This window comes from Setaria italica, chromosome II, assembly GCF_000263155.2.
Source record: "Setaria italica strain Yugu1 chromosome II, Setaria_italica_v2.0, whole genome shotgun sequence".
NCBI lineage: Eukaryota > Viridiplantae > Streptophyta > Magnoliopsida > Poales > Poaceae > Setaria > Setaria italica.
Window position 1 is genome coordinate 36,028,149 of NC_028451.1, and position 26,454 is coordinate 36,054,602.

At 50.9% G+C, this 26,454-nt stretch overlaps 4 protein-coding genes across 4 annotated transcripts; 3 read left to right on the forward strand and 1 right to left on the reverse strand.

Moving 5' to 3' along the window:
- The first annotated feature begins 7,080 nt into the window (after positions 1-7,080).
- LOC101777641 lies at positions 7,081-13,588 on the forward strand. Its single transcript, XM_004957168.3, has 9 exons — positions 7,081-7,263; positions 7,460-10,133; positions 10,227-10,456; positions 10,564-10,722; positions 10,807-10,986; positions 11,070-11,264; positions 11,772-11,870; positions 12,220-12,840; positions 12,966-13,588. The coding sequence occupies exons 2-9, from the start codon at positions 7,493-7,495 to the stop codon at positions 13,305-13,307; spliced, it is 4,467 nt and encodes a 1,488-aa protein (XP_004957225.1). The 5' UTR covers positions 7,081-7,263; positions 7,460-7,492; the 3' UTR covers positions 13,308-13,588.
- A 401-nt stretch (positions 13,589-13,989) lies between these two features.
- On the reverse strand, positions 13,990-14,884 carry LOC101775078. The gene is made up of 2 exons (XM_004959517.1): positions 14,551-14,884; positions 13,990-14,462 (listed from the first exon to the last, which is right to left on the reverse strand). Exons 1-2 carry the CDS (start codon positions 14,882-14,884, stop codon positions 13,990-13,992), a joined length of 807 nt encoding a protein of 268 aa, XP_004959574.1.
- A 3,841-nt stretch (positions 14,885-18,725) lies between these two features.
- Positions 18,726-19,803, forward strand: LOC101778067. The gene has a single exon (XM_004957169.3). The coding sequence runs from the start codon at positions 18,830-18,832 to the stop codon at positions 19,541-19,543; it is 714 nt and encodes a 237-aa protein (XP_004957226.1). The 5' UTR covers positions 18,726-18,829; the 3' UTR covers positions 19,544-19,803.
- A 4,091-nt stretch (positions 19,804-23,894) lies between these two features.
- On the forward strand, positions 23,895-24,840 carry LOC101778461. Its single transcript, XM_004957170.2, has one exon. The coding sequence runs from the start codon at positions 23,944-23,946 to the stop codon at positions 24,649-24,651; it is 708 nt and encodes a 235-aa protein (XP_004957227.1). The 5' UTR covers positions 23,895-23,943; the 3' UTR covers positions 24,652-24,840.
- The last annotated feature ends 1,614 nt before the right edge of the window (positions 24,841-26,454 follow it).

The window sequence follows — 26,454 nt, forward strand, 5'->3', positions numbered from 1 at the left end:
TCATTAGCAATATTTACTGTAGCAACACATTGTCAAATCAGGACTAATTAGGCTTAATAGATTCGTTTCGCCGTTTAAATTCGTCTTATGTAATGGGTTTTGTAAATAGTCTACGTTTAATACTCCTAATTAGTATCTAAACATTCGATGTGACGGGTGCTAAAAATAAGTCAGTGGAAGAAAACGGGACCGAAGCTGTGTGTTCTTTTGACTCAAATCGTCCAACAAGACTACCCGATTTTCCCCAGCTACGACGAAGCGTTTATATAATGAATACACTAGCGCAGCCTTATCTTGTTTGCAGGGCTAGATCTGTGTGCCGTGATCCATCCCAGATCCAAGTCGCTGGGCATTTACGCGCGCGTCTTGTCCCGCACTGTTCCGCCCGTGGCCGGTGTCCAGAACAGCCCAGATAGCCAGAGCCAGTCACAGACGGGCTGGCCGCAGGCGCACGCGTGATCGCGTACGAAACGATGCGCGTGCAAACCGCCCGATCCGATCCGCCCGGGCGGTCCGGGTAGGTTGTGGCGGGCGCAACCGGCGCCGGCCTGCGGGATGCGACGGGCGCGATGGCGAGCCGTGGGCGCCTTGCTCGCCTGCCTGCCGAGATGGGATCTCGTCTCTCCCTCCCCCTCTCCCTCTCCCTCGGTGGCGGGTTGCCCGTGTCGATCGCGCGTGCGTGGCCGCCGGTTTTCTGTTCCTCGCTTTTGTTCCGTTGCGTGATCGATGGTTCCGTGCCTGTCACGCGAGCGGGGCGGCGCGGGGTGAGCTCGCTGGCTGTCCAGAGAAGCCGGCGCTGCACGCCAGCTGCACAGGGGCAGCCGGCCGGCCTAGTTGTGGTGGCCACGGGCGCTCGGCGTGACGGGCGGGGGGGCAACGGCGTCCGGTTCCTTTTCTTAGCAGCAGCAGCAGCGTGATTAGAAAAATGGACTTCCGTGCAAGGAATCGACCGCGGGCCTTTCTTCCGCAAACACTTTTCTGAAGCAACCGGCAGAGGCATATGGTGTACGATGTGCATTTTCTTGACAATGCAAGATATTTTCTTAAGGGTGCTTTAGGTCGGACTAAAATTCTCATCACATCGAATATTCAGATGTTAATTAGGAAGATTAAATATGAGTTAATTATAAAACTAATTACAGAGATGAAGGCTAATTCACGAGACGAATCTATTAAGCCTAATTAATCCATCATTAGCACATATTTACTGTAGCACCTATTATCAAATCATGAAATAGATTCGTCTCGCAAATTAGTCCCCATCTGTATAATTGATTTTATAATTAGTCTATGTTTAATACTCCTAATTAGTATCTAAACATTTGATGTGATAGGAATTTAGCAGGTTCTAAAGAACCAAACACCACCTTAGTTTGAACAACCAAATGGAAGTTATCCTCCCGTCCCAAATTATCATTCCTTTTGACTTTTTTAATATATAACTTTGATCATGTATTTAGACATAATATATATTTAGCTGCATAGCAAAAATTATGTATATAGAAAAATAAAATGGTAATTTAGGATGGAGGAAGTATTTTGTGCTTTGGGCAAGATTGTTCGAACGGAAATACGTGCAGGAATACAGTGCCAGACTGCCAGTGGAGCTGGTAGGCGTAGATCTGGTGTGGTCAGGTCAACAATTCCCGCTAGTGGTCACCACGTCCTTTCAGTTCGGTCTTGCCTGCGAGAGGTCATAAAAGGCCAACAGAACCCTCTCAGGAAAAGAGGGAAAAGGGTGAACAGAACACATGCTCGTAGCCTCGTACACAGAGGAATCTGAACGCGTCCAAATCCTGGAGAACCTCGACTCCTCGGGTGCTCGACTGCGTTGTCCGCAGGGATGGGAGTTGTGAAGTCTGTGTGAGGCGGTCCGATGCATTTGTGGCGGTTCGTTCGGTGGTTCACAGGCGCGGTATTGAGGCATTGTTTAGTTCCAATTTGGGAGTGGTAAAATTGACATTTTATTATAAATACGTAACTGTAGATTTCGTTTGTATTTGTGAATTATTATCCAAACATTGACTAATTAGGCTTAAAAGATTCGTCTCGCAAAGTACAACAAAACTGTGCAATTAGTTTTTAATTTCATCTACATTTAGTACTCCATGCATGTACCGCAAGTTTGATGTGATGGGGAATCTTCTTTTTGCATAGTGTTAAAGTTGGGATTTTGGGAGTAACTAAAACAGGCCCTTGAACCATGCTGGCGTTCACCGGCTGGCATCTTTCCGTAAAAGGGCACCTGTGCGGAGAATCTGGTTTCTGTAAATGGTAAAGTTGGACAAGGTTTCAGGTTTGGTGTGCAGAGAACGGAGCTCGCCAACCAAGAACCAACCCGGCGGGGGTGAACCTGATGACGCACCTCAACTGGGCAACAGACTGGCTGAACAGTCGATGAAGGTGAGGTACTGATGATGATGCGCCAGAAAGTAAAAAAAAAGTGACAGGCTACTGCTTCGTGGTGCCTGTAGCCCGAAGCCCACTAGTACACAACAGAAGAAGCAAGCACAAGCAACATGGCTGGGTGGCTCGGTCAAAGGCATGGTTGGCCAATTCAAAGCTCGTTCCGATCCACGCCCACTTGGGTGCCTGTCAGTGGTGTGTGAAACGACCCGAGGATTACGCCTTTACCCCACATGCACGCCTGCCTGCCCGCTTGCTTGCTGCCTTGCTCGGCTCGCCGAAAGGAAAGCAACAGCGAAGCGATAGATCCACTGATCCGGCCAGCTCCGGCCCGGCCTTTCACCGCAAGTCTTGTACTCTTGTTTAGGTGCTGCCTGATCCACCACGGGCCCCGGCCAGGAACCCAGGATTAAACTAGCGGATCGTTGTCGCGGTGAAAGAGCGGCGCGATTGGAGGGGAATACGGAATATTGGCCGTGCCCTTGCGTGCAGCGATCTCGATGCGATCCGTGTCGCTGTCAGGCGGAATTCTACGCGTAAAGAACAGCAACCCCGCATGTCCAACTGACGCCCCCGCCGTTCTGCAGCAGGCCGGCAGCTACCTCCCCGGATCGCGGCGGGAGGGCGAGGCGGTGACGGTAACGCGGGCGCGGGTGGTCCGTCCCTCGCCTCCGAGGTCCCATGGTGCGGCGTGAGCGCGAGCGACGGACGACTGGACGAAGCCTTTTGCCCCCGGTCCCGAGCCTTTCGCTTTCGGTGGGAGGGGTCAGGGGTGGCACGCTCGGCTCGCGCCTCGGCCTCGCGGGCCGGTGGGTGGTTGGTTGTGTGGGCGGGCTCGCTCCCCCCCGTCCGTGGCGTCGCGTGGCCACTGGCCCCGTCGCGGACTAGGGTTTTTTTTTTGTTTTGTTCGTTTGACCCGGCGCGCGCGATGGGGGGTGCTAGGTCGGGTTGGTTTCGGGCCGTCGGGGTCACGCTCGCGGCCGGACGTGCGTGCGTTTCAGCTGGAAACCAGCCGGAAAACGGTGGAAATTCGGAGGAAGTCACGGCGCGGCGAGTGGTGGAGCTGGGTTGGGGGCCGCGCCGGATTCGCTCGTCTCTTTTGCTGGCCGCGGACAAGTGTCAACTGCCATGCCAAGTTTTCAGATTTCAATCGCTGCCATGCCAAGTTTCGCAGTCACACGTGCAGTCACTTCCCCGGCGAATAGTCAGGTCAGGCCTTGGTGGTTTCTTCCTATAGTTTCCCCCGCGGAATACTTCTCCATCGGCGTCGCACCCACCAAAGATCTCCTCTCTCTCCCGATTGCGAACAGCGTTGCCTTTGTGCTTGTTACGGTACGGTGAAATCCTCCCTCTTCAAAGGTTTGTTACGGCACGGTGATGCTGGACCCACCCCGTGTGTGAACTACCGGTCTTGGGAGATACCACGGTGTCGTTGTCAATCCACCAAACACCAGCGCGCGACGGCTAGTGTTCGTATGTAGGTTGTAACGTAGTGTCCCTTTCATGTACGTGCCCAAATTGCAACGGGAAGGAAGCGTCCAGTTCATTTACGGTCCACGATTTTTTGTTGGCGACGGGGCAGGTTTTGTTCGAAGCAAGGCTCGGTATCAACGACACACTTCCAAGCTAACGAGTTATCAACTTATCATTAATTGCTTTACCTCTTATAGTCTTTATGTTCGATACGTATGACTTATGAGGGCTACCTTGTAGTGCTTGTGCTTAAATCACTTATGTTTAAGTTTGGTATTATTTTAAGTTTTCTTTTTCAAGAGTGATATAGCTTTCAAATTATAGATGGACACAGGAAATAGTGATCCACATCAGCCTAACCGAGCCATAACCGGTATTACCGCAAATTTTCTCCTTGGCAATTGAAACTTGAGGTAACTCTCGAACTCAGAGCATTGTCATTTACCAATCGTACAATCGTCAGACTCTCAAGCTCATGCAATTGTCCGCGTCATGCATGACGCAACCTGCTACGGTTGCCAATTATTACAAAACAAACAAGTTTTAAATGCATTTATTAGTTTTCTGATGATACATCTTTTCTTTTGAACAGGGTAAAATTACATTCATAAAGTGGTGTGTTAGGTTGGAAGCCATGGTTAACCCATATGATGGTTATGCCGTGGATGTTATGTTTGATTCACATGGCTACTAAAAATGTAGTCCCAACGTGTGTAGCGGCACTTTGGATAGATTTGAAATCATTCCATTTGATGGTTATGCCTTGGATTTATGTTTGATTCAAAGGGCGACTGATTCCTCTTCCTGGAAGAGGAAGCCAAAACTCTTTCAAATGCTATCTAAAAAGATCCACGAATATGTTTGTTGAAAAGAAAAGGAGAAAAAAATATTAATTTAAAAATATGTTATAGAACATATATCCACATTTCAAATATAAATCAAAAGCCTATATTATTTACTTTGGATCCAAATCGTGTGAAGCAGATAAAAATATCTAACCTATAGTTGAATACTAGCTCAAACAAATCGTAAACGCACAATTTGATGATGCATAATATAGCAACATTCAAAATCCCTATCCCTATGATTGAATAGAGGAGAGGAGAGATCTAGGCTAAGAGCAAAAAAGAAGGCATATAGAGAAAGGAATGGAATCATGCATGTAGAATTATGAATTCAACATCGATTTTAGGTCAGAAGCAGTTCTTAAGTTACATAGAAAACATGTAGTTTGTACCCTACACATTGTAAGCGCCATGAGAAGAAAAGCAGAGGGGAACTATTCAAAAGAACAATGTGCAAGGTGTTAGAAGATGTCTATGTGCTGTATGTGCCGTGCGTGTACATGGGCCCTGGCTGTGCGCCAGGCCCAGGGCGGCTCACTGCCGTGCGCTAGATGGATTAGGATGGGTAGTCTTATCCCTTGGTCGGTTGTGTTTCTATAAACCTCACCAATGGCTCACCAAAGGCTGCATATCTATTTGTACATGTTGTCTACCCTAATCAATCTATTATTCCACGCAATCCCTATTGCTTTCATGGTATCACAAGTTCGGGTTATTCCCGATTCCTTACCTTTCGCATCCTAGCACGCTGCCGGGCGGCCCCGCTCCCAGCGCGCCCGACCGCCGGCGCTGCCCTCAGCGCTCCCGACCGCCGGCGCTGCCCTCAGCGCGCCCGACCGCCCGTGTTGCCCTCAGAGCGCCCGACCGCGGCGCTGCTCCTGCATTGGCTCTCTACCGCCGCTGCCCTCCATGGCCGGCACCCTGCCGCTTGAGTCCTCTGCCGCTGTGGCTGATGCTAGCGCCGCCGCCGTTGCTCAACGCCGCACCGCCCGCAAGGAAGCCCGCGCCACCACCCTCGCTCGCGCCGTCACGGCTGAGGCTGACGCCGCCGCTACCGCGCAGGAGTGCGACGCCGACGACGCCCGCCTTCATGAGGCCCTGGCGCGCGCTGCCCAGGAACGCAAGGGCGCCCCGCCTAACTCTGACAAGGAGGACGCTAGGTAAGTTTAGGGAGGCGAGCATTGGAAGAAATTGAAGACCTTTGAACAATAATACCCTTCCAGCTGTTATGTTCCTTAGATACGAATCAAAGGGCGATAAAATAACATGTGCACAATGTACATTTAATTTTGCCACTCTTCATGTTCGTGAATGCATTGTCTACTTGCGTAGTTGAGTTAATACCTTAGTTGTAATTTGTAGTTGCAAGAAGGTCAAGGTTTAATTAATACTCTTACATAAAATTAAATCTTTTGGATGACCATGAGACAATAAGTCAAAGTAATAATCTACCTATCGATATCTTGCACGCAACTCCTATAACAATATAAAACCTAGACAAACTATACACTAAAAGAAGATAAATGGATGCCAATAGTAGAATTATGTGCAAAAGAAGTCATAAGCTAGTTATCTTTTTCGAAGAAGACATCTCTCCATGCTTAAAAATAGCCATAACCAATGCTGTCACCCCTGAATTCTATCATCAACCAAGCATATCCACTTTCAGGGGCTCAAGCGATAAAAAGGAGAGAGAGAAAAGCCATCGGTACTGCTAGCGTCTGGACGTCCGATTGCAATTTTTCCATTGGACGCTCCGTTGCAACATCAAAATAAAATATCTGCAACATCAAAAATCTATGGTTGCAACATTGAAAAATATACGAAAAAATGACTACGTCATTCGACTCTAAGATAAAAAATTCCCACCGTAACATGAACACTATATTTCATATAATACTCATTGTGAAACATGTAAAAGTACTAATTAATGTTTAACTATTACTATGTCGAGCTGTTCGATTTTTTTAAGATTCCGGACATGAGTTCCGTAGCATTACCGAAAAGCCACGCGCTTCTAGAAGCACTTGACCCCAGCACGATTAGGCACAAAAAGATTTTTATCTACTGACCAGGCCTGCACATTATCCCACGACGACGTCACAGGAGCCCCCGTGACGCAGGCGGAGACGCCGGCCGGCTCTGTCGGTGGGTTGGCTCGTGTGCTGCCGTATCCAAACCAAACCACTGTTCGGCCGCACCACGTCGCCGCGGGGGCCCGCGGACCCGAACGCCGCTATCCGGGCGCGCAACAATCTGGGCGCCTAGCAGTGACAGTAGGAGTAGCGGTAGCCGTCTTGTTGAGGCGGAATCCGGCGGCCTGGCCAGTTTCTAGTAGGCCGTATAAATCCAGATCACGGCTAAATCGCGTCCCCAAAAACCTCTTCCTTCGAAAGCGAACACAACAAGCAGGGGGAGGTAGAGACAGATCCACACCTCGCCTCGCCCCCACCTCCTCGCCGATCGGGGGTCCAGATCGCTTCGCTGCGGAGGTGGCCGAGGGGAGGAGCAGCCTCCCGGATCCGCCTCGCCGTCAGCTGTAAGTGCTTCCTCATGCCTCGATCTCTCTCCCTCTCTATCTCTCACCTCTCCGGGAGCTGTTGGTTCTGTACTTCCGTGCTGTTTGTTTGAGGTGGCTGGTGCAGCGTGATCTCTGATCTGCGATCTCCTGGGGTAATCTTCTGACGTCTGACAAGCGAGCTGTTCTGCTCTGGTTTGTGGTTTTGTGCGTGCAGGATCGGGGCGTGATCCGCGGGGGAGGAGCAGCAATGACGGCCGAGGGGACGGCGTGCAACGGCGCCGGCGAGGCGCCGAAGGCGGAATTCTCGCTGGAGAAGGCGGTGGCTGCGCCGCCGGAGGAGAAGGCGGCCGGGGAGCGCGAGGGCGAGGACGTCGGCGGGCCGTTCGTGATCGTGAACGGCAGCGACTCCGACGGACACTCCGAACGCGGCTCAGATCTGCGCAAGGGGCCCGACTATGACTCGCCCTCCGACGTCGAGGACGTGCCCGCCTCCAATGCGGCTCCGGACGCCGCCGCGGGTGGAGATCACGGGGCCGCCGGCGGGGAAGTGAGTGCTCCGGGTGCGGCGCTCGGTGCTTCGTCGGCGGACGGGGGTGATCGTGCAGCTGACGGCTCTGAGGGTGGCGCGGATGAGGGCAAAAGTGAGCCAAGTTCCGATTTTGTTGCTGAAGTGCCGCAGCTCGAGGCTGCCGGTGAAGAGCACGGTGGGGTAGCAGCTCCGGAGCCCATTGGGAGCGACCCTGCCATCGCTGGTGCTGATTCTGAGGCACCTGCTGTGGATTCCGAGGTTGAAGGCAAGGAGGATACTGTAGATGAAATTGCTGCTACTGATGTTGCTGAATCAGTGGTGCACAAGGCAGCTAGCGAAGATCAGGATGGAGAGGATGCTGCTGCGGAGTCCTGTGGGCATGATGATGCCGTAACATCTGCCAAATCCAGTTCTGCTGTTATGGAGTCTGAGGTTAATGGAGAAGATAGCAAAGAAGAACAGAGTGCCACTGATGCCCCGGAGCCAGTGGAGCAGGGTACCGGTGGAGGAAGTACTTTGGTGGAAAATGGGCATCTTTGTGCTGACGTGAGTGCTGGTTCGTTGGAAGCTGCAACTGAGCCTGAGAGTCAAGAGGATGTTGCTGTGGAGTCCCTCGGGCATGAAGAGGCCCCAATGTCTGCCAAGTCTGGTTCCGCTGTCATTGAGTTGGAGGCTACTGGGGAGGATAGCAAAGAAGAACAGAGCGCTGCTGATGTTGCGGAGCCGGTAGAGGAGGGTACAGATGGTGCAAGTTCTTTGATGGCTAATGGTCATGTCTGTGCTGACACAAGGGTTGATTCATTTGAAGCTTCAGCTGAGCCGGAGAATCATGCTAATGAGAGCAAACTGGAACAAAATGCCACTGAAATCGCAGCATCAGTGGAGGAGGATACCTGTGAGGATGGCATAGATGCATCACAAACCAATGGTCATATTTGTGCTGCCATGGGTGGCGATTCTTGTATAGTTGCTTCTGAGTCCGAGGTTCATGCCATTGAGACTGAAGGGCAAGAAACTGATCAGCAAGAGGAGGGAGCTCCAACAACTGAGGCTCAAGTATTACAAGGACTGCTGGAAGCAACTGACAGAAACTGTGCAGGTAGTGTTGAGGAACTCACAGGAGAGGAAGTCGACGCAGGTGGTCATAGCAATGCAGAAGGCAGTGCTGATGCTTCTGGGGAGAAAGAACCCATGGACAAGCAAGCAGAAGGTGAAGCCACATGTGGTAGTCTTCTTCAGTTAGAGGAGAAATTGGGGAAGGATGGTGTAGATGATTCATGTGATGAATGCATGCCTGGTGTTGTTTCCTCCAATGAGGAAGTAGAGCTTCCTGTGGAGAAAGGAACAAACGAAGCTGTTCCTGCTGTCTGTGAGCCGGAGGAAGTAACTGAGAATACAAGCCAAGAGACCATGGGGGGTGATGGATTGGTCAAGGATGGAGATTCTATTTGCACACTTCATTCTTTGGAACCAGAATCAGATCCTTCAAGCCTGGAACACAAAGTCCAGGCGGAAGTTGCTACAGTTGATGACACCGCAGCAGAGTCAGATTTTAAAGTTGACAATGTGGTGGAAGCAAAAACAGCAGCTTGCGAAGTTGAGGAAATGGAGGTAAAAGATGAGGCAGATTTAGGTCCTTCCTTGTCTCAGCAGAATTGTGAATCTTCAACGGAAACGGTAGAGTATGAGAAGATTGAAACACCAGGTGTTGAAATTGAGAATGATGTAGCAGAAGTAGAATCAAAGGAAGAGGTTGAGAGGAAGGTTGTTGATGCTGTCTCATTGCAAGAAGCTGCAGCTTCTGAAGCCTCCACTTTCCACAATGAGCCAAGGTCCATAGATTTGGTTGACAGTGATAGCGTCAATCATTCTAGCCCTGCTACTGAGTTGGAATCTTGTGACCATGTACACATTGAAGAGAGCAGATCCCAAGAAATTTCAAAGACCACAGTTGAGCAAGTTGTATGTGGTGCTCCTTTGGAGCATGGATCTATGGTGGCCAATGAAGCTGAAACCAGTCCTGAAACAGAAAATGGATCTCAAGAAAAACATAGTGACGCTGCTGTTGATCAAGGTGAACCTGTCGACTTGACTGTAGATGAATTTCCTGTGGTTGATACAGCAGTAGGTATTTCTAAAGAGGATGAATCGAGTGAGATTGTTGGAGGTAGCAACCCACAGGAAAGCCAGCCAGAAATTTGCAATGCATCTGGTGCGTCTGATGAGTGTTCCACCAGAACTGAAAATGAAGTTCCGTCGCCAATTAACAAGGTTGATGAGACATGCAACGGTACCTGTCCTGAAAACGCAGACGTGCCTACTAAATCTCGTGACGAGGTTGAAACCAATTGCTTGGAAGGTATGCAGCCATTTTTTAAATGTATTCTCCTTAATGCTAATTATAGCCCACTTTGGGAGTTAATTGCTTACTACCATAATCCTTGTATAACAGCATTAGAGCCTTCATCTATTGGCACGGTTGTCCCAGCAGAACACAAGGACGATCATGAACATGCTGCTGGCAATCATGCAGAGGTCATCGGGCCACAGAAGGTCTATATGATAAAAATTCCAAGATTTGCGGGTGAAGACCTCTGGGCTAAGACACAGGCTGCACAGGCTCACTTAGATCAACTGACCCAGGAAAGAGATGCGATCAATCGTCGCAAGCAAAAGCAAAAGGTAATAAGCTGCCTAAGTATTTTTAAAAAACAAGCCTCCTAATGTTTGTCTTCTTTTCTTTTCTTTTCTTCCTATCTTGGTTCTTATCTTGAACAAATATATTGCAGGCTGTATGTGATCAATACAGGGAACAGCTGGAGGCAGCACGACGAAAAGAGAGGGAAGCTAGGGCTGCACATGGAGATAAGAAGAATGATTTAAATAGTCTACGGTCAGTAATAGGGAAAATGAACCAAGCAAATTCAATTGAAGAAATTGATGAGCTGGTAAGAATTCTAACTTTGTTACCCTCCTTTTAATATTGCGCTATGGTCTTTAGATCTTAACTCTGTCTTCTTTTGATGTTTTAGATTGTGACGAAAGAGAGGACTATGCAACATGAGACCATTTCTTTGAGAGCTGAAAAGGCTTTAATTAAAGAGATTAATGACCTAAAAGCCCAACGAAAGCAGTTGTCCTCCAATATTGGCTCAAAGGCTGAAATCAATGAGGCATTCGACCAAAAAGATCATATTCATGAGCGGCATAAGGTATTGAAGGCAGCACATCAGAATTGTCCTCTCAGTGCCATTTCATCATTTTACGTGTTGACTGGTTTTTTATATTCTTCTAGGCGTTAAAGAAGGATTCTGATGTTTTATTCACCAACCTGAAATCCCTAGAGGAGAACACAAGAAAGATTCTTAAATCCTTTGAAGATGAAAGAACAGCTCTCAGAAAATTAAATGAGGAATACCGAGCTGCAAATGAATTACGTCAAAAGGCCTACAGTGAGTGGTCCGAGCTTAAAGCAGAGCCCTGGAAGAAGGTAAGTCTTTACTCATTGCAGTTCCTATGCATTTGGTTGCTGCAAGGTGAATCATGTATGTCTTGCTTTATACGATCCACAAATTTGAACTGTACAACACGGTTAAATAAAACTGTGTATTGAATAGAGGATTAGTTTGAGAAGATATCTGGTTCCGTGGGACTGAAAGATTGACTATGTATTAGGAATAGCATTACCCTTTCGATTTCACCAAGCCATCACTCATCTGTGATACTATGGTCCCCGTCTCCTATCTCTTGTGCACATGTGCTCATTATATCAGAATTCATTTACTGAGCACTGGCGACAGGCAATTTCTTTGTGATACACTGCTCCTGCTTCCTAGGGGCAGGGGAGGGGTTCCCCTTCCCAGCAAACAGAAGTAGTGCAGAACACACTTATACACACAGGCAACTTGGGAAGCATGCGATCTAGATTGTTTAAAGGTGGCTTATTAGTTGTGTAAAAGCTGAATATGTTCCTTTGCATTTCTTTTTTGGATTGCAGAACCAGTACTTCTTCACGTACAGGGATAACCGGAAGACTGCAGAGGATTTCAAAATTTCTGGTGATATGAATAAACTAAAGTCATACTGTAAGGATCAGGTAAATCACACATCCTGTCTTTAATACGGCTGCACTTGTGCATTCTACTATATTAGCACCTATAACCTGGTTTTGATATTCTGTTGAGTAAGCTGGTTTGATATTACCTGTGCTTTTTGCTAATTAAGAAGCAGTACAAGCTCATACTGTTAATGTTTGTGAGTATTGCATTACTACAGCTAAGCGTTGTATTCTTAGTCCTGCCTTCTTATAAGCACGAGAGTTATGGGGCCTCCAACATTGTCATTTGCTAGGTGTTAAAGTTTCGACCCTCCTTGCACATGAGCACTAAAACCCAATGCACATCTTGCCTCGACATTTTGTGGTACTTACCATTTTTCTTTTTTAGATCGAGAGATTTATGGTAATGTGGAATGAAAATGAGGACTTCCGTAAGCAGTATGTTGAAGCAAACAAGTTTAGTACACTGAGGAGATTAGGGACCCTTGATGGACGAAAGCTTGGCCCTGATGAAGATCCTCCGGTCATTCCAAGCAGAAGACCAATGAATGCATCTCCATTGACTGCCTCAAGCCCGGACGTGCCCACTTTAACTTCAGTACCAGCACCTGTATCGGCTGCTCCAGCTTCCATCCCTGCCAAAGAGGAGTCCTTTCCGGTTTTGCCATCCCCCCAGATCAGTAAGCGTGCCAAATCAAAAGCATCTGGTAGCTCTGCCCAGAATGAGAACAATGCTGTTTCAGCATCAGAGGCAGAAGATATTAAACAAACTGAAAAGGAGAAGGCTCGTCTTGTGGAGGAACAATTGGAGTTGGCTAGGAAGGCAGAGGAGTTGGCCCGTGAGGAGGAGGAACAAAGAAAAGAGAGGGCTGCAGCTGAAAAGGAGCGGCTCCGGTTGGAGCAGAAGGCCAAGGCTAAGGAGGCTGAGGAGCGGAAGAGGCGTAAAGCAGAGAAGGAGAAGGAAAGAGCTGAATTCAAAGCACGGAAGGAAGCTGAGGAGAGGGAGAAGGTACAATATGTTCTGCACTTTTTTGCTTTGACATTTGAGTTACTATCACTTAATAATACAATGGAAACTGTCTGCACAACAAGTTTCTAATTCAAAAGCCACCTTTTTTTTTCAAACATCTGCAGAAAAAAGCAAAGAAAGATAAGAAGAAAGGCCCAACACCAGCAGACTCGAGCGCTATTGGCGACAGCAATGCTGCAGCATTGGCTACAGCGGATACTGACAGCAACGCTTCAGACAACTCAAGGGAAGTCGAGGTTCCTCAATCGACTGCCCCCAAGAGGCTATCTAGACCGGCAGCTGCCATCAAGCAGCTGAACAGGGTGCAGCCCATGCCAGCGCCCCTGCGTAACAGGGGCAGGAGGAAAATGCGGCAGTACATCCTGATCGCCGCGGCGGTCCTGTCGGTGCTCGCGCTGTTCATGGCCGGCAACTACATTCCCAGGTTGAAGTCGCTTCACCATTAAAGTTCATCGGCACTCCCTATGGATGGCCGAGTCCGTAGGGACGAGGAGGTGGTTTCTTGATGATAGTAAAGGGACACGGCGATTCTGCCGTGGCGAATGAGGCCTACCTAGATATGATGATGCTTCTTCGATTTCCGACTGCTCCGGTTGATTTGTATTTATTTTGCCTTATATTATATAGGTTGTGAAAGTTGGGGGTGCATTGTGTTAAAAGTTATCGGATGGTGGCGAAATATTCGTTAGAACATGGTAATAATAACTATAGATTCTTTTTTGTACAATTCGTCTCTGGTGGTAGCCCTGGCGTGTCTGGTGTTTCATCCTGTGGCGTTAGCTGCTGCCATCGTTCCCTCCGCTGTCGTGAATGATGTCGCTCACCCTGTTCGAAAGAGGCAAGCTGCGAGCATCTTCTGCTCGGAGGAACAAGAGTAGTAGAGCCGAGAGGATATGTGCATTTGGCCTCATAGAGAAGATGAGGCCTTGCTTACAGCTAAAGAGGGAAGATTAGGCACGAGTATGTTTTAGACTGTCCTTTGAAACATGCGCACCGCAATGCATACCAGTACTTCAGCCTGTACATATACATACTACTAGTACTCCTATGTGTGTATGTGTCGTGTACAATTGTACAGGACGACGAACAACACGAAGAAAAGACGCGACACGCACACACGTCTCCGTTTCATCTGAAGCTCCTCCTGCTCCTCCCAATGTTCTCGACGAAGGCCTCCCCGATCCCCTCCCCGATCCCCTCGATGAGCCCCCCGATGACCCCGAACAGCGCGTTCACGGTGACCCTTGCGGCGGCGGCCAGCGCGCTCCGCCTCTCCGGCGGCACGATCCCGTGCGCGTACAGCCCGTTCACCATGTCCTTGGCGCACCGGGCGTGGAGGCAGTACCCGCACGGCAGGCACTGGTACACGAGGTGGTGCCCCCGCCTCGCCCGCCTGCACACCTGGCACACGAAGCTCGTCTCCTCGCCACCCCCCGCCGCCGGGGCCAGCACCAGCGGGTGCTCGTGCGCCGCCGGCAGCTCCATCCGCGCCGACATCGCCGCGCAGCACGGGTGCATGTCGAACCCGCACGACGCGCACCGGAACGAGAAGCCCTTCACGGCCTTGCCGCAGATGTCGCACTTGCACCGAAGGAAACCACCTAAAACACATACAAAACCATTCAAAAGTTTCGCGTTCCAAAGCATTCCAATGCAATTCAAAGAGATAGCAGTGTGATTCGTGTGTACCTGCTGGTTTGGCGAAGAACAGGAGGTGGGGGTGCTTGGGGTGGAAGGGGTGGTCGTGGAGCAACGGCGGCGCCAGCGCGCAGAACTCGTGGAGCTGGAAGCCGCAGGTCTGGCACATGAAACGCTTCCCGGCGCCGTACTCCTTGCACCCCATGCACATGAACAGGTACGGGAAGTCGAAGCGGGCCAGCCGGTGCTCCGGGTGGCTGAAGTGCACGATCTCGCCGTCATCCTCCGCCTCGGGCTCGCTCGTCTCGGGGTCGGGGACATGTTCGGAAGATGGCACCCTGCCGCTGAGTCTTCTCGTGTTAGTCGACACGCACCTGCAGCTCATGTTGCTTGCGCTCTCTGCCTCTATGCCTCTCTAGGATGATGGTTATACCAGCTCTTTCCTTTGATCGTTACCGCCATTGCCGAGGCTAGAATTATGTGAAGTTATATATGGAAAGATTGATCAGGAAGATGTCGCTGATGGGCGCACAGAAACTGCTGGTCTGATCTACAGCTATGACTGTGCACGCTGCAGCCTTTTTTACACCCTGTGGTAAAGCTAGGTTTTGATGCTTGTGTGACGGACAAGTCTGGTCTCCTGTGCGGAAGTAACCGCTCAAGAAATCCTCGCCCCCTCTACAGCATCTAATTCCTGATAGGTTCAGAACCCATATCAAGCTAGGTAGAATAGAACAGAGCAGAAATTGCCACTTTTAGAAACATGTTACTTGCATGATGCGAAGAGGGTCTTGACAGGTCTGAGGACCCTGATTGCCCCTCGGATCAATAGCTAGGATCGATTTGAAATGGCCACATTGGCAAGAATTCTTTGGTGGTTTTGATGTTTTCTGGTGCAGAATTTTTTCACATCTGGTACTCCATGCCAGGCTGCCAGCCACTCACACTGTGAATCGACCCTGAATTGACCCTACATGAAGGGGTGTTTGGATACGAGGCGCTAAATTTGAGCAGGGTCATATCAGATGTTCGGATGCTAATTAGGAGGACTAAACATGAGCTAATTACAAAACTAATTGCACAGATGGAGTCTAATTCGCGAGATGAATCTATTAAGACTAATTAATCCATCATTAGCAAATGGATAATGTAGCACCACATTGTCAAATCATGGACTAATTAGGCTTAATAGATTCGTCTCGCGAATTAGACGTCTGTGCAATTAGTTTTATAATTAGACTATATTTAATACTCCTAATTAATATCCAAACATCCGATGTGACTGGTGCTAAAGTTTAGCAGGGGGTATCCAAACACCCCCGAAGTAAGATGAAATGGACATGACTGAGCATCTCCAGCAGATTGCTCATATCCACCTCCAAGACCAAAAACTTACCATTTAGGAGATTTTGAAGGTGAGAGAGGACTCCAGCTGACTATCAATCCCTTCCCCAATACCAAAATCTTTTTAGCAATTACCAAAAACTCACCTCCTCTCCCCTTGGTACTAAGGCCCTGTTTGGCATGGCTCCAACTCCAGGTGGAGCTGCTCCACTCCAGAACTCCACATGGAGCCAGCTCCGCTCCAAAACTCCAGAACTAAAATGGGATGTTTGGCTAGATGGGTGCTCTCAGCTCCAAAAAAGATCGATTTCAGTGTGGATTGCCATTGTTGCCCCCCAATTAAGACCCCACTTGTCATCCTCTCTATCCCATCTTCTTCTTCCCCTTTCAATATACCAACGGGTTGTGTGTATTTTACATCCATCCATCCCCTTTCAATATCCCAACATATGCTGTAAATGAATGGATGAACATGGTCAGGAGGAGTGAAACTCAAAAAACTTTTGCAAATGTTTCCCTTGGTCTGTCAAAATCTTCCACTTTCAATATGCCAACGGGCGGCAGGGTGGGCGGCGAGCGGCGGGACGGGCGGCGGGCGGCGGGGTGAGCGGCGACGGGCGGCAACGGGCGGCGACGGGAGCTGGGCGCGACGCGGGGCGGCGACGGGCGACGGGCGCGGTGCTGGGCAGCGACGGGCGGCGACGGGCGCGGCACTGGGCGGCAACAGCGACAGGCGCTGGGCGATCGACTGGCCTTGACGATGGGGAACAATAGAATAGAACGAAACGTTTTTTTTTCATAACCAGTGGTATTGGTGGGTAATTATCCACCAACTCCACGAGGAGGTTCAAAAGAGAGGTTTCTGGAGCAGCAAAAGAGGTGCTCCAAAACTCCACCTCCATTTGCACTACAGCTCCATGGAGTTGGCAACTCCATGGAGTTTTGGAGTTGGGGTGTTTGGCTGAATTTTTTGATGGAGTTGCTGGAGTTTAGGAGTGGAGCCGTGCCAAACAAGGTCTAAGTAGAAGGGGGTCGTAGCTCAGGGGTGCCAGTGGGTAATACTGGAAAGAGCAACTTCAGCAGTAGCCCTTAAACAAAGCTCCTAAAGATTAAATGGGATTTTCTCTATTTTTTAAGGGTCGCAAAAATATTTCCAACTTCAACAATAACCCTATGAGGCTTCCCTAGAGACCCAAGAACGGAGGGTGGAGGGAGGAAGAGGTATCCTCGAAATAGGGAGCCAAGTAGAGATTCTATTGGAGTGTGTTTTTTTAACTAAACCCTCTAAACTTGAAGTAGGGTCCTGTTTAGAGGGCCGTGTAATTGCTCTGAAAAGAAGAATGAACTAATACACACAAAATGAAAGTATACAGAACGATTGTATTGACATTAAACTAAAATATTTTTTTAAAAGAACCGGAAAAAAGCTGCTCACTATAGTGAAAATGGAGAAGTCGTCCAAAATAAATGGCGAATGGGCCTCCTCACTCCTCAGGGGTCCATTCCATCAGGCTCGGGAAGGATACGCGCGCTGGCAACCCACCAAACAAATCGGTAATGGGCCTCCGCACTCCTCAGGGTTTTGGCCATACGTGCGTTGAAGAGCGTCGAGCACCGGCAAGAGGATACGAATAAGATGTGAATCGGCAAGAGGATACGAATACGATTGTGAATCGATTAGTTTCTTTTCTTCTTGTTTAAGATGATCAAGGATATCCTTGTTTTGGAATAACCTACCAATCTGCACATTTTTGTACGTATAAAGTAAATAGCAATATTTGTAATGTTATAGTCCTCAAAGGCTCAACTACGAGACATAACTTTGAATTTCATTTTGCATTAAGCTTTGAAGTTATTTTGGTTGGGGCACGCCAAGCCAAGCAATAGTGCAACGCTAAGACGACGCATGAGAATCCTAGTAGCAAGCTACCATTACGAGTCCTCCCCCATAAAAAATAAATTTAATATCATTGTGGGCACGTGTCCCACATATCAGATATTAAACTGATAAGAACAGATACTACACTTGATCTTAGCCAAAAGGCCGAGAAAGGTATGAGTTTCCAGCTTCCCGTGGCCCTTATTTTATCTGCGCCGCGCAAGATTGGCTTCCTTCTCCTCACGATGTGGTACTAATTCTCTCCGACTAAGGTTAACGCAAACAGGAGGAGAGCCAAAGCAAAAGGACACCAGGCGGATTACATATCCTGTTAGGATTTGCAACCGGCCCATTAACATGTCCAGGGCCTTAAGCCCAGCTGAACGAATCGCCCAGGCGCACAGAGAGAGAGAGAGAGAGAGAGAGAGATCGTGTGGCTTTCCTGCTGTCGAGTGACGAGCCCGTTGACATGTTAGGTGAAATTTTTGGGCCCACAATTATTTTCGTGCTCGTGGCAAGGAGGAAACTAACGGTCCGTCTTGTCCTCATCGTCCTTGTAACCTGCTGCCTGAGGCTAAGTGGCTGACTCAGACGTCGTGATCAGCTGCCGCGAGCCGTGACGATAGCAAACCCACAACCCCTGCTGAAATTGCTCGGAATGCGTCAGACATGACCCAAACGATGGATGGCGAGTCCATCGCTGTCACCGCATAAACGATCGGTGTCAAGCCGCCATTCGTCCGCCTAACCCGCTCTTCCTGACCTCCTGTCCTGTCAGTGTCAGCCCCGCCATCGTCGCACTAGCAGCGAAGCCTCACTGCTCGCTCTGACCGATCAACCGAGCTACGTGCATGGAGTGCTGTGCTCGATCTCCTTCTCCCCCTGTCGCCGTTGACGCCGACAGCTCGCGTGACGAATTGGCCTGCGTCATCGCACGAGCACGCGGTGACCCCTATAAAAGCAGCCAACTCCTCGTGCTGTCAAGCAGGACTTGCCCGACCGAACCCGCACGACCAAGAATCCAAGATCAATAATCCACATTAGCCACCAGACGGATCAGTTCACGGATAAGCAAGGCGCGCGCATCGCGGGCGTGGACGGATCGGAATGGGCTCCTGCGTCTCGTTCTCGCGCTCGGCGGCGGCGGCGTCAACAGCGGAGGAGCGGTCGACCCAGCGAGCGCCGGTGGCCACCGCCAAGGTCGTGAACCTGGACGGCTCCATGGCGCAGTTCGCTGGGCCTGTCACGGCGCGCGAGGCGATGCTGGCTCTTGGCGACGGCGGTGGGCGCCAGCGCGCGCCCTCGCCGCCGCGGTTCCTCTGCGGCTCCGACGAGCTCGGCTTCGACGCGCCCGCCCGCGCGCTGGCCGCGGACGAGGCGCTCCAGCCGGGGCAGCTCTACTTCGTGCTGCCCGCGCCGATGCTGCGCCGGCCGCTGTCCGGGAACGACATGGCCGCGCTCGCCGTCAGGGCCGCCACGGCGCTCGCGGCCGAGGCGGGCCTCGCCGCCGGTGGTGGAGTCATGTCGCCCCAGCGACGGCGAACGAAGCAGGGCGGGGCGGCCGGCAAGGGGCGGCGGCGGCGGCAGTCGACGGCGCGAGTGGCTCCGCTTCTAGTCGTCAGCGGCAACGGCAAGGACGGCCCGTCCGATGGTTCTTGGAACAACGACACGCGCGGCGGACTCGCAACGCGCGAGGCGGTAGTACACGACGGCGGCAGCCGTACGGTTGGGAAGGCGAGACGGGGAGCTGATTACAGGAGCGGCGCTCGCCGTCGTCCCGGCGTGCAGAGGTTAAGCGCCATCGCCGAAGACAACGAGTGATCCGTCCATTGGCTATTCTGATTTGCTGCATTTGAAGTGTCGGTGCCAGTTAACCGATGGAACGAGTTTTTACTCGTCTCGCTCCCGCGTTCGAGGATCGGAGGAGAAGCGAACATGCATGTGTACAGACTACAGACTACAGGGCTGCAGGCAGCTCCGATTTTTTCGTTTCGGTCATCGTGTGTGATGACAAAGTACACCGATGATGTTAATCTGGGTTATGGAAACGCGTCAATCGACAAAGTGAAATTTGCAATCGACCTCGTTGATGCAACGCAACATTTGCCGCGCTCGGTTGTGACTCCCCCATGCTACTTTGGCGCTTGTACGTGCTCACGTATGTACGCGTTGGGTTCTAGGGTGCATACTGACAGTCTCCTAGATGCGTCAATGGCAAGAGAGACGGAAGCAGCATGGAGGAATGATCACAACTGGAGCGGTTAATTACTTGTCATACACGCATGTGTCTAGTTGCCGGAAATTAGGACGATGCCGATTGTGAACTCAAGTTGATTGGGTTGATTCCAATTTGCTGTGCTTGGGTATCTTGCGCTATCCAAATTCGAAATTTTCTCTTGCTTCACCGTATTCTCCGCAATTAAGGCGGTTGGTAGATGGTGTGGCAAGGTGAAGGCACACAACCAATCTACTGGGTGGTGATAGCAGGATGGTGGTGTGGCTAGAGGTGCGCCAGGATTTGCTTCACGCACCATACGGATATCATAATTTTTTTTTTCGGTTGTATCATTTGGAGTTTTACGTGGTGATGCCTTTGGGCGGGGAGTTTCCCTATTTCCCGGGTCCTATTTGGTTCTTTAGTTCATGGATTAAAGTGGGACTAAAGTTTTATTCCTACTTTAGAGCCTGTTTGGTTCCAAGCTTCTAAAATTTTAGCTCTTAAAAATTTTAAGCAGTCTTCTAAAAGCTCCTAAAAGACTGTTTGGTTCCACCTCCTAAAACTGACTAAAATTGACTAAAGTCAGTAAATGTTGTAGCAAAAGGACCATGATGCCCTCCCCTTGCCCCTGCTCTTTCTCTGCATGCCCCTGCTCCTTAGGTACCTCCGGGCGCTGAATTCACCGATATTGTGGGGGTCGGTGGCCTGGCCGCGCCGTGCCCGCACGCGCTGCCTGGGCGGCGACGCCGTGCTCCCGCCCGATGCACCGGCTTGAGGCTGTGACGCGCTGGCGGATGCGCCCCCTCCTCCGCCGCCAGCTTCTCCACCCTGGATCCGCTGCCCGATCCGCCGCTGCCGAGGGAGAGCGGGAGGAGCAAGCCACCATCCCCGCCACCGCCCGACGAGAAACCCATGCCCTGGAGCAGCATGTGGTGGCCCTACCTCAGATCGGCCAGCTGCTGTAGTGCCAGCTGCTGTACACCATCTGCTTTGCCGCCACCGTGGACTCTGCGCCGCTAGGACCGCCGTTGATTTGGTGCTGCCGGAGCCGCGACGCCAGCAGCACGGACTCGTCGTACAACCCCCCGCCAAACTGCTGGTGCTGGTGTTGTTGCATCCCCTCGGCCTGCGCGCCGCCCTCCAGTGCCTTCTTCCCGACGGCGGTTGCCAACTCTGGACAGGACGACGGCGGCAGGCCTCCCAGCATCTGGTTGAGGAAGTCGTCGTGCATGCCGCCTGCACTGCTGGCGGCCACGCGGAGGTTGTTGAGGGAGATCTGGCCAGCGGCGGCCATGGCCTGTATTTCCCGCGTCGTGCGGCTGCGGGCGGGCGGAATGGCGGCGAGGGGCTGGGCGAAGAAGGGAGGGTGGGAGAGAGAGGGGGCAATAAATGAGGGGCAGTGGGAGTCCAAGATGGGCTCTAGGAGGTTTTAGGAGGGGGTGGAACTCCTAAAGGAATTGAAGCCTCCTAAAACCTTTTAGGAGCTTTTAGTCAGTGTGTTTGGTTCTTTAGACACTTTTTAGTCACTTTTTAGCTCCTAAAGATTTTAGGAGGTGGAACCAAACAGGCCTTAGTCCATGGATTAAAGGGTGTTTGGTTCCATGGACTAAAATGGACTAAAGTCCATAAATGTTGATGAACAAAGACACTTTTATCCTTCTTCCCCTACCCCTGCTACCCCTGCACACCCCAGTCGCTTGATGCGTCCATCCTCCCCATCCTACTCGCCGCATTCCCCGAGCAGGCCCCCTGTGTAGTGTGCACTGCACAGCCCGCCGGCCACTGGCCAACTCCAGCCGCTCAAGGCCACGCGCCAAACAAAATCCCAAACCGCTCGCCGCCCTGGCCACGTTGACGAGGAGGAAGAGAAGAAATCCAAGGGCCGGTGCCACGGCGGCAGGGGCATGGCGGTGGGCCCCTGCGCGCGGGGTGGCAGCGGTGGTATCGGCATCACGCACCTTCCTCACCGAAACCTCCACGGAATCAAAGGTGTCAGCTGCATCGTCTGCGCCACCCTCACCTATGGCGGGTTCCCCCTCCTCCTCATCCTTCACCGCCGCGGCCTCGCCCATAGGGACATCCGCAGCCGGCTGCGCCTCGCCTTCCGCCTGCGGCTGCGGCCGCGGCGGCTCCTCCCCACCTTGCTCTTGCGACATCACTAGTCCCGGCGGTGGCTGGGGCGAGGAGGGAGACGGGAGGAGTGGGGGCGCCACGGCTGGCCCGTGCGGCAACGCGAGGGAGTGAGGGTGTTTGGGGTCTGCCGGCGGGGTGGGAGGACTTGGGGTGGCGGACCGGCGGGGGAGGGCGCAACCGGCAGTGGTTGGGCGCGGCCAGCGTGGAGGATGGATCTAGTAGCGGCGGCGTTGGGTGAGTACGCGTCTGGCGGCGGGGGTGGAACGGTCGAGGGGAGGGTGCGAGGGCAGTGGGAGTCTAGAGTTAGGTTTAGGAGGTTTTATGAGAGGGTGGGAGGATTAAAGAGTTTTGGACCTCCTAAAATTTTTAGTCCCCTTTTAGTCATTTTGTTTGGCAAACTAGTCACCTTTTAGTGACCTTTTAGGCACTAAAATTTTAGGAGGGAAGCTGCTTTCCCGACGACCTTGGGACATCTCGCAACTTGGGCTCGTTCGTTTAAACAAACCTTCATTGTGGGGCTTGGAATATCACAAATAAAATGGCCGTTGAGAAGAAGTTCCCCTATAGCTTCATGAGGTTATCTTTACGGTATGAGTGGGCGCTGACATTGCTTGAGGAGAGAGACTAGAGCAGAATGGAAGGCGTGGCGGATCAAGTGACGATGTGCTTGTCTAACTTATCTTTGAGGACAACCTGCCTCAATACATCATGGTGCTTTGATGTAACATATATGATACTTGTTCTACTACTGTTCTTTGGTCCTTGTATTTGTAGCATGGTGATCCCAACTATGCACCCAACATTTTTTTATGCGAGTGTACCCAACATATTTGCTTTCTAAAATGCGGAGAAAATTTTTTATAAGAAAAAATCTAGTGAATCATGATGGTTGAATCCGTCTGATTTTCATGATAATTTATTAAATTTACTTTTATTTTAGCTCATCTCGTAGAGGATTAATCAATTAGTACCAAAAGATAAGATATAGACGAGTGACAATTGACAATCTGAATAGTTGAAGCGGCTTACTCACTCCATAAAAAAAAATCAATTCTAATTTTGTCCTAAGTCAAATAATCTTAAGTTTGACCACGTTTATAAAAAATATATAATGACTTATGATACAAAATAAGTATCACTAGATTTCTTATGAAATATATTTTCATAATATGCTGTTTGGTTATAAATTTGGTAAGCTTGAAAAATTTTGACTTAGAACAAAACTAAGAATTGGAATTTTTTTGATGGGGGGAGTAGTTGATACAACGTTGTGCCGTTACCTTCAGTTGACCTCTGCGCTTTTTTGGCCAAACCGCTCATGTCATGTGATTGTAATGTCGCAATTTTCCCACCTAATAATCTCCGAGGGAGCCCACGCTCGCAATCCTCTGACGCGAGCCGTGACGATGCGAAGCCGCCTTGGGACCACTCGCTGTCACTTGCCGAGTTGCGATGCCAAGACCCCACCACTACCACAGCACAGGAGTACAGGACCTTTCCCTTTCAGCGATGCTGCTTCCGATCACCTGCCACTTTCGTGATTGCCAAGGTCAAAGCAGATTGTACCACAAAAATACTCGAGAAGATTCATCGTTCCTGCACGTTTTGACCTCTCCAGCCAAAGCTGCAGTGCTCTTGTCAGTCGCCTCTCCTGTGGCCTCGCTCGTTGACATTGACAGGTGACGAATTCGCCTGCGTCATCCTCATACAATCGAGCACGTTGTCGCTGTGCCTTTCAACCTGCGCCCCACTCCCCAAGCATCTCCCCTCTATAAAAGCAGCAGCCACGACTGAACCTACCGCTAACCATTTCCACCTGGATCATCCACGGAAACAGAGATCGCATCGCAAGAGAAGACGACGAAGACCAATGGGTTCGTGCGTCTCCCGCTCCGGGGCGGTGTCAGCGGGGGTGGCGGAGTCCGTCCACGCGCTCACGGCCAAGGTCGTGGGCCTCGACGGCTCCATGGCGCAGTTCGCGGCGCCCGTCACGGCGCACGAGGCCCTGGCCGCCACCGCCTCCGGCACAGCGTCATCGCCGCCACGCTTCCTCTGCTGCTCCGACGAGCTGGACTTCGACGCGCCCGCCCGCGCGCTCGGCGCGCGTGACGCGCTCCGGCCGGGCCAGCTCTACTTCGCGCTGCCGGCCTCCATGCTCCAACGGCCGCTGTCCGCCCAGGACATGGCCGCGCTCGCCGTCAAGGCCAGCGCGGCTCTGGGGACGGCGCCCGTCGTTGCCACCGCGGACGCCGGCGCCCCCGGCGTTCCGCCGTCGCTGGAGAGAAGCAAGCCCGGTGCGGCCACTGCCAGCAACAAGCGGCAGCAGCAGCGACGGCAGACTTCGGGACGACGAGTCGCGCCGCTCGTCGTCGTGAGCGCGCACGCGGACGAGGGTGACGCTGAGTGGAAGAGCGACCATGTGCACGGGCATGGCGGATACGGCGACGCGCGCAAGGCGGAGTCCGGCGACCGAACCGTGGGGAAGGCGAGGCAGGGAGTCGTCGGTAACAGAGGTGTCGCTCGCCGTCCTGCCGCCGTGCAGAGATTAAGCGCGATCGAGGAAGCAGCTAGCGAATGATCCGTTGATCGGTAGTAGTACTAGTCTGATCGTGGGTTAGCCAGTGAATAGTTCAGATGGTCCCACATTCCATTTGCGAGGAGACCTTGTGTACAGCAGCATGTACAGTACAATTTTGATTCTTTGTTACGTTATTATGTTCGTTTGGAGCTCTCCTGAATAAAATTTGTGATTGATCGATGAAAATTACGATTTTGAGTTTTTCCATTTTCGGTTTTTCTTTACAAATGATCCAACCAATTCAGTGTGTCATGGGCTCTGCTCTGTGAACCGGATTTGGACAGGCCCAGAGGTTTCCCTTCCGAGAGATGTTGTTGGGCCGGAAAACATATCGATTGGCCCAACCCCGCCAAAATTCATATTTTCTAGGAAACCTCTGCGCCGGACCATCAACTATTTGCGAGATCAGTCGTCGACACTTCTTCACTCTCTCAACACACAGCTTTTCGTTCGTGGACACCCTGGGCATGCATGTGCGCGTAACTCGAGAACGCTGTAAATGGACTTTCATGAAAAGACACTAGGCAGGCCAGATTCGCAACGTTTTCAGCGCTAGCTTTCTTTCGCGACAGGTGGAAACATGTTTCCAGAAGTACGTGCAAGATTCCTTCCTTCCGCCACCAGCCGTGCGTAGCATATCTTCCACGCCGTCCGAGGAAAGCTCTCCCGGCGCCATCGATGGGCCGTAAAGCCGTAAAGATCGATGTGCCATGTGTGTGAACTGTTCTTGTGCTTTTGTTCTGATCATGTGCTCAATTGTCCTTGTGACAGTTGAGACGGCGTCGTCGATTACATTGCTAGCTGAATACTCCCGGCAAGTTCATGTCTCTGGGACCGACGCCAATCTCACCATTGCATCCCGATTGAGCTCGAGAGCATGATGCGCGCGTATGTAGGATCTAGAGCCAGACAACGGTCGATGGAAGCGAAGCGACGCACGTGTTCGTGCGACCCAACGCTTTCGATCGTAGGCTCACTCAGTCGTCTCTGCTCGTACCCAATGCTCCTACGTTTCAGGCTTTCATTTCCCTCCTGGCGTCCGCATTCGTTTCTCCGACGATCCACGAGCGAAGGTCGCCGCCGTACGTTGCTTAGGTGGCGCTATACTGAACACTGAAACTGAAGCGATCGTACAGATCGCCATTGATGCTGGACAAAGTTAATTAGCTTAGCTTAATTTAGAGGCAGCTGCAATCCCTTAAAAATAAATGGACTAGTATTTCTAGCTTAATTAGCTTGCTAGGATGGCGTCAATGGGTAGGGATGAGATATGATCAAGTACTATATCGGCTCTTCCAAGTCATTAAAGTCAACTCGCTTCTTCTGATTATTGTATCTTAGGTTGGGTGAAACATACGTACTCTGTAGGCTACATATAGACTGTTTCATGTGTGGCTGAGATATGCAGAGCACGCACAAAAGCCACGATTACTCTGTTATTAATTACAATAGGATCAGTTGGGACAAAGTATGTAAACGTGTCCATGTGGTAAGGTTAGCCTGCCCTGCATACAAGGACACACCTGCTTAAGTAGCTATTGCATACTACATTAATCACTTGGATTTTGTTGGCTCAACGGTCGCAAAATGCAACCGAGATACTTCTACTACTAGTAGACAGCTGAACAACTAGCCAACGAACTGCATCTTCTTCCATGGATGGAGATGTCGAAGCTAAGAGCTAGATTAAACTGGCGGATTAGTTGTGACTTGTCCCCTTGATCTGTTCTTCTTTGGCAGTGACAGGGAGATCAAGAATATAAAGCTAGTAGGAGTATTACATTGCGATGTCGTCTTGGCGTG

Coding starts and splice junctions, on each gene's coding strand:
- LOC101777641 (XM_004957168.3), top strand. CDS start 7,493: ATGACGGCCGAGGGGACGGCGTGCAACGGCGCCGGCGAGGCGCCGAAG. Junction 10,134..10,226: donor TGAAACCAATTGCTTGGAAG/GTATGCAGCCAT, acceptor CTTGTATAACAG/CATTAGAGCCTTCATCTATT. Junction 10,987..11,069: donor ATATTCATGAGCGGCATAAG/GTATTGAAGGCA, acceptor ATATTCTTCTAG/GCGTTAAAGAAGGATTCTGA.
- LOC101775078 (XM_004959517.1), bottom strand. CDS start 14,884: ATGAGCTGCAGGTGCGTGTCGACTAACACGAGAAGACTCAGCGGCAGG. Junction 14,463..14,550: donor GTTCTTCGCCAAACCAGCAG/GTACACACGAAT, acceptor TATGTGTTTTAG/GTGGTTTCCTTCGGTGCAAG.
- LOC101778067 (XM_004957169.3), top strand. CDS start 18,830: ATGGGCTCCTGCGTCTCGTTCTCGCGCTCGGCGGCGGCGGCGTCAACA.
- LOC101778461 (XM_004957170.2), top strand. CDS start 23,944: ATGGGTTCGTGCGTCTCCCGCTCCGGGGCGGTGTCAGCGGGGGTGGCG.